General features: G+C 29.9%; 2 protein-coding genes across 2 annotated transcripts in view; one reads left to right on the forward strand and one right to left on the reverse strand.

The window, feature by feature from the left end:
• The window catches only part of LOC107883924, a 1,820-nt gene extending 544 nt beyond the window's left edge, over positions 1-1,276 (reverse strand). Inside the window, exon 1 of the mRNA XM_016804923.2 lies at positions 1,256-1,276. Coding sequence (XP_016660412.2) covers positions 1,256-1,276 — 21 coding nt within the window. The remainder of the gene's footprint in view (positions 1-1,255) is intronic.
• A 3,890-nt stretch (positions 1,277-5,166) lies between these two features.
• Positions 5,167-7,618, forward strand: LOC100165786 (elongation factor 1-alpha 2). The gene is given in 6 exon segments (XM_029492076.1): positions 5,167-5,324; positions 6,430-6,580; positions 6,643-6,990; positions 7,053-7,313; positions 7,383-7,440; positions 7,443-7,618. Coding segments are annotated over 5 exon segments (861 nt in total). The 5' UTR covers positions 5,167-5,324; positions 6,430-6,436; the 3' UTR covers positions 7,493-7,618.

A 7,618-nucleotide genomic window follows, 5' to 3' on the forward strand; every position in this document is an offset into this window, starting at 1 on the left:
GATTAATTTGGAATTTATTATTAATACCTATTATAGGTCAATTTTTTTTTAATACTATAGATAAGTATACCTACCTATAATAGGTATGTCTAATACCTAGACTGACAAACCGTCTCCGCTCAGAATCGTTTTTCTTATACAGTGATATTATATCATTGAATTCAAATTTAATACTATCCATTATACAGTGACCCACTTGTAACCTACTGTACAGCAGAGCGACATCCACTTACCCACCTTTTTTCTGTTGTGTTATATTTTTTTAATAATATATAATTATTATTAAATTGGAACATCATTATAGCCATTTAAATACACGGAGATAAAATAATATGTATAAACAATAAACATATTTTATTTTGGTTATTATCATCTTAGTAATTAATAACTTTAGAGAATATTTGCGTATTACAATTTACAGCCGATAGGTAAGCGGCGCGCCGTGGTACGACAACGCGATAATGGCCCAGATAATGAATTACACACACATTCTTTACTCACAAAATGACACCGTTCAAATATTAAGTTTTATTAAACAATACTTTTATAAATATTATAGGCTAAGAACTAAATATTAGTCCTTAAAAATATAAGGTACCTATGCTCAAACCCCTTAATCAGTTCGGCCTACTACCTATACAGACTATGTAACAGAAAGAATTGACCAAAAAAAAAAAAAAAATATTCGATATAATTGAAAAATATTGATAATTTTAAAAAATTAATAAATTACTTGACTTTGATAAATGTTTTTACCATCCAAATCGTTCTTAATACAAATTGGCTATTTTAAATATATCCAAAAATTTAAATCAAATTTAATCTGTTTTTAGAATTCTTATCGCTTGATTGGATCAATTGGTGTGTTTGGCAAAAAAACACGTCTAAAATTCTATGTAGCGCGTGTATTAAACAAAAACAGAAAATCACGGTATCGAATCCCCTTAACTTATTTTAATTGATATAAACTTAATAAATAACGAGTTACTTTTCATCAAATTCAAATTAAGTTAATTTTTAAATAATTACATAATAAATATAATAAAAATAAAAATTATTATTGATGTTGCGTATTACATAACCGTTTACTAGGATAGGAGATTAGAAATATATTTCATTTCTTGTTCCATTAACTAGTGTTTTCAAGAAAAATAACTTAATTAAATTTAAATAGTAAATACATATTATAGCAATAGCCATTTAGGTATAATATATAAGTGTATCACATATATGAAGTATTGAAGTTATACCATACCATACTGCGGCATACGGGCATATTGTAATAATAACAATTAATTGATGCTAATATGATATTATCTTATTATATTGATATAGATACAAATCACAAATGTACAATTATTCTCAAGAAGATAATATTATAAAATATTTTCGCCATAAAGAAGTTAATTATTTTTTTATAAATTAAAAGATTGTATTTATTTCGGAATTAATTCTATTAATTCAGTTGGTAGGTACCTAATAATTTAACTCTATGTATAGAAAAGCTATTGGCTATTTCCTGAGTTCAATAATATTTATGATTTTTTATTATTTTAAACCATATTACTGGATATTTTTATAGATATTAAAAAAAAATAATAATAATACCTAACTTAACTTGAGTTAATAAGTTAATTGAAAATGTTCATATAACTTTTAACTCAACTCAGTTAAAAATTATCATTAACTTTCCCAAGCTCAGTTAAGAGTGTAAGACCCTCAGAAGAAAAAAAATAGCTTTATTTTAGATTCTGAACGGAGCAATAAATGTATTGATTTTACATTGATTTGTGTTTTTTTATTTATTTTAGTGTCTGTCATCACCTTTTACTTTTTAGGACAGTAAAAATGATCAGATTATTTTTAACAGCATCTTTTCTGATAAGAAAGTTACTCTAGTAGGTACTTTGGAGGTGGTCGAAAGTAAAAATATCTGGGAAAAAGAAATTAAGAAAAACATCTCGTTTTTTCCGACAAAAATTAATCAATTTTGGTGTTTGGTGCAACTCTAAGACGAAATAATGACCGTGGATACATGACATTTTCACCGATGTTCAAAATAGTAATTCATTTACACTATAACAATTTCAAAATATTTTGTGTTGTTTACGGACATTTTCAGTTTCGAATTTTTTTTTTGGTTTTTTTTCTATAAATGTCAATTGAATTGTATTCGTTTAGTCAAAAAGCGTGAACATTTTAAACAATCGTCTTGATTTATTGTTACAACAGCAGTTGAAAAATATTAAAAATACAGAAGCCCAATTTTTTTCATAAGAATTTAAAGTTGGAATTTCTACAACATTTATCAAATTTAAAATTTAAAATTAAAAATGATTTTGTTGTTGAAAATATATAAAAGGTTCAACTTTTACAGCTAAGGATTGAATATTTAAAATAAGGGTCCACGTGAGTAGGTTATTCTGTAACCGAAAAATTTTAAAAAATTAAAATCATAGTTTTTTTAAAAAACAGTTTATGTTATAGTTTGGACAAAATTAGATATTTAAAGGAAGAAGAATTATTTTAGGTTTGTGCACCTACTCTAATTTAATCCCCTTTCGATTGCCGGAATATTTTTCATTTTTATGGTCAATGTTTATGATTATTAAAATGGCTTAAATATGCAAATATATTATGAATGATATTAAAAAAGTACACACAATATTAAAATTATAGAAAACAGTGCATGTCTATAGTACCTAAACGATGTTACCACTACCTTAGACGAATATTTGAATATATACGACAAGTTGCTATCGACTGGAAAAGTTCAAATTGCAACAATAATAATATAATATTTTATTATTTTATAATACCAAGAATAAATCAATAGAATGTCTATGGATTATAATATGTTTTACAGTTCCCGCAATACACTAGTACAGAGGTTCCCAAACCTACTAATAGTAGATAAATTCGTCTATTTTTAGAATTAAATGTATTCGAAATGCCGTCGTCATTCTATACATATAATACTGTTATTAAAATAATTAAAATTATACAATTTTAATAATTCACTAGTAAATATATTTCTGGCCACAACATTTTGCCACCCCTAAAATATTGGAGCCCGGGGCAGTTGTACCCACCCAGGACCCCCCCCCCCTAAATGCAGCCCTGGGCTTAGCCCCCTCAAAAAAAATATATAATATATATTATAATTTGAAAGCCTGAGCCCCTCCTAAACATTTTTCCTATTTGCGCCACTGAATTCATAGACCTTATAGTTATGCACTTATGCCAGATTCTAAGAAATATGAATAATTAATTGGTTGCAAGTTGCTGTAATATTGAGTATTTGTAAATAAATGACGGACACATAGCACGTAAAAAAGGTAACGTAAATAAGTACCTTCCTACCTACCCAATATTATAAGTTGTATCTAATATCTTAAAAAAATAAAAACGGCATCTTCGTCTTAACGATAATAATTCTAAAATCTAAATTATGTTCTTAGTTCATACTTAAAGAGTAAATAATGCTTAGGTAATGGCGTAATGCTGTAGCCTGTAATGGTAATTATAAATTTGACAATTTCCTCACGACTGTTTTCGATGGAATAGGACATTTGCCCTGAAATACTTCATAACATACATTTTAAAATAAATTCAAAAAATTGTCGAGAAAAAAACTTATTTTATATAAAAAATGTAACCACATCATATATGTCAAATTCGCATGTTGGCTGGAAATTATGTTGATAATATTGATTTTTTTAATACATCATAAACAGAATTTTCTGTTCAAATTTTAAGATATATCAAATAAATTTATTTTTTTAAGTACTACTTTGTATTTTTTGTATATCTTTTGATTTTATTGAATAATTGTTGTAAATTAATTTATAGGTATCATAGCTGTAAATATCTTGTAATATATTATAATATATAAAAAAAAATATAATTTGGAATTATATTTCCGTTAAGAAAGATTATTATTATTATTATTTAACTTCCTCTGGTTCATTTTTCTAGGTAGACATTTCCTCATCGTTTAATAGAATAACATAGTAATAGATACTACTACTACTACTACTACTACAAAAATACAGGTGGAACAAATATTATGAGTAGGTTTCCTTTCAATAGTTAATTTAAAAAAATATACATAGTTGGAACACAGCATCAAAATATTTGAATATTCATTGAAATTTTCAATTCAGAGAATAAATTCAATAGCTGTTATTATTTATTACATTTTTAAATATCCAAACAAATATGGTTAATTGTATAGTAAAAATTAATAAATATGGACTTAAAGAATTGTTTTTAGAGATGAAAAAGAATTAGAAACCATTCAATTTTGAAGGCAGAATATCTATCCGTATATTTTTTTAAATCTTTAATTTATTAAATTTTTTTAAGTTATATATTTATACTTTATTTATTTAAATATAATTTCTTAGTTATTATTATATAATACAATACTACTTATTAATGAATCAATGAAATGATAAAATATGTTACACTGTAAAACAACAATTAATATCAAAATATTTGGATACCTATTTAATTTTTAATTTTTAATTTTCAACATTTTTTAAAATACCTATGGGGAAACGTGAAAATAAGGGAAATATCCACCTTAATAAATGTATTAGTCCGCCATAAATAGCTGTGGACGAAATTGTCCTATATTTAATAACAAAACATTATATTCAAGAAAATAGCAATAATAAATAATTATTAATTTATAATGTTTTCGTGCATTGAAAATCACGGTCACGTGAAAACCACGTAGTAAGTACCAGTGTACCACATATAGCCTAGGTATGTTCATTGTTCATATTTTCATAACGCGAACCTACAACCACGGTATATTATGAGAATGTTTTAACATTTTGAAAACCATTTCACAACTACGTGTCTCTTGGGTTGGCAATGATAACAGTGATAGCCGGTAACATCGATTTACCGTGGTCAATTAATCTCGTACCCATTGCCAGCAAACGAAACTTTGGACGTTAAAAATGCCTAAAAGCTATAGAACAGCCAAAAACAATGACATTTTTGATAATTAAAAATATCTTACGAACGAAAACATTAAGATTTTGCCATTTTGGTTTTAAACGATACTGAAAAAGCAAAACAGAATTATCGGTGCCGGCACCGGAGCGCTGACGGCCATTTTTCTCGTTTGACCACCACCTCAGTCCGGTGCGCTACGTTCGGATCACTCTCTTTCCGACTCTGCTGTGCTATCGTCGTGTGTGCCGCTCGTCGATTAAACATTTTACCACCACCCGTATCGGCTACATAGTCTTCTAGAGTATTTTCATCCGTTCGAATCAGAAAATTTGATTGCAAGTCATCTACAAACGGTAAGTAAAACTATTTAATCTCGTTTTGTTTTTACCTTTTTGACCTGGTAATGGTGCAACCGCAATCCACCGGCCGGAATGCGTTTTGTCCGCGCTCGTCGCTTTTTTTTCCCCGTTTTAAGAAACTGATCTTTGATGTCCTAGTACTACGTACGCGTTCCAATCCCCGACGTTAACCCCATAATTTTTTGCCTAGTTAGTTTTTGAAAAGAATTTCGGTCATGAATCTACCTAACGGTTTGTAGGATCTTCCGGCTGCTGCCGTATTATGCGCGCCGCCGCCTGTTAATGCGCTATGATAGGTTGACGTCTTGTCCTTTATGCTTTTTCCCCCTAAAAGAGCCGCGTAGACTACCCCCTTTTCAAGTCTCCCCAAGTTCGTTTAAAGTTAAATTGTAATCCCAGTGGTCACTGTCAACTTTTTGATTTTTGTATATGAGGCAATTTATTAGTCTGGTTAGGTCTCGTCGGGTCACTCAAGACTGCCGTGCTATTTAAGTCCACTATAAAAATTGTCGATCGAAAGTAACTACAATTTCGTTAAATATTTAAATTACCCGAATTTTGTATAAATTAGAAATTTAGGTGATTAGGGTAAGAGTTTATTTCGAACGGCCGGACATTGGTTGGTACCATTGTCGTCGTGTGACACATGTCTAAAGTTATTGGTTAGAACGATGTGTTTTCGGTGATCAGCTTGATAATGCGTCATTTTACGGTTCATTAACCTTGTTGCATTATATAATATATATTTTACATTTCCGTTTTGATTGCTGCATACCACGCAAGATCAACTTTTAATTAGTAGCAATTCACGTGGAAGTTTTTTTTCTCTAGTTTATACATATTTTTAATCCAGCCATGTTTTGGTATAAACATTTTTGTCTTATCTAGACTTTTTCCAAACAACTTAATTAGTTTGATACCTATTTTGATTGATAGCTCTTTCAGATAAGCTGATCAATATTAATTACTATTTATTTATTTCATTTGAAATTTTCCAACCATTGTGTAATAATTTCCGGTTTTTTTCCTAGTTTATTTAATTTAAGTGATTACTGATTTTATGTTATTGAGTTTTTACAACATCAAAATATTTTTTTAGATTAACCATGGGTAAAGAAAAGGTACATATTAACATTGTTGTCATCGGACACGTCGATTCCGGTAAATCAACCACAACTGGTCATTTGATCTACAAATGTGGTGGTATTGATAAACGTACAATTGAAAAATTCGAAAAGGAAGCCCAAGAAGTAAGTCTTGTAGAAAATAATCAAAACTGAATGAGTTATATTTAATAAATATATAATTTTAGATGGGAAAAGGTTCTTTCAAATATGCATGGGTATTGGACAAACTGAAGGCTGAACGTGAACGTGGTATCACCATTGATATTGCTTTATGGAAATTCGAAACTGCCAAATACTATGTCACCATCATTGACGCACCTGGCCACAGAGATTTCATCAAAAACATGATCACTGGTACTTCCCAGGCTGATTGTGCTGTGCTTATTGTCGCTGCTGGTACTGGAGAATTCGAAGCTGGTATTTCTAAGAATGGACAAACCCGTGAACACGCTCTATTGGCTTTCACCTTGGGTGTAAAACAATTGATCGTTGGTGTGAACAAGATGGACTCTACTGAACCACCATACAGCGAAGTACGTATTTAAATTGTTTTATTATGATTATTTATCAAAATTAATAATTGATTATTTTTCAGAGCCGTTTCGAAGAAATCAAAAAGGAAGTTAGCAGTTACATCAAGAAAATCGGTTACAACCCAGCTGCTGTGGCTTTCGTACCCATCTCTGGATGGAATGGAGACAACATGTTGGAAGTTTCCGAAAAAATGTCGTGGTTCAAGGGATGGGCCGTTGAACGTAAAGAAGGAAAGGCTGACGGTAAATGTTTGATTGAAGCTTTAGACGCTATCCTGCCACCCAGTCGCCCAACTGACAAGGCTCTCCGTCTCCCACTCCAGGTATGATTAAATTTAAATATTTTTAAATAATCTTTATTTATACACTTTCTAATGTGTGTTTATTTATAGGATGTCTACAAGATAGGAGGTATTGGAACAGTCCCAGTAGGTCGTGTAGAAACTGGTCTTTTGAAACCTGGTATGGTTGTGGTTTTCGCACCAGCAAACATAACCACTGAAGTTAAGTCTGTGGAGATGCACCATGAAGCTTTGGTAGAAGCTTGCCCAGGAGACAATGTTGGGTTCAACGTAAAGAACGTTTCAGTCAAGGAATTGAGACGTGGTTTCGTTGCTGGAGACACAAA

The sequence above is a fragment of the Acyrthosiphon pisum genome, chromosome X (genome assembly GCF_005508785.2).
Source record: "Acyrthosiphon pisum isolate AL4f chromosome X, pea_aphid_22Mar2018_4r6ur, whole genome shotgun sequence".
Taxonomy (NCBI): domain Eukaryota; kingdom Metazoa; phylum Arthropoda; class Insecta; order Hemiptera; family Aphididae; genus Acyrthosiphon; species Acyrthosiphon pisum.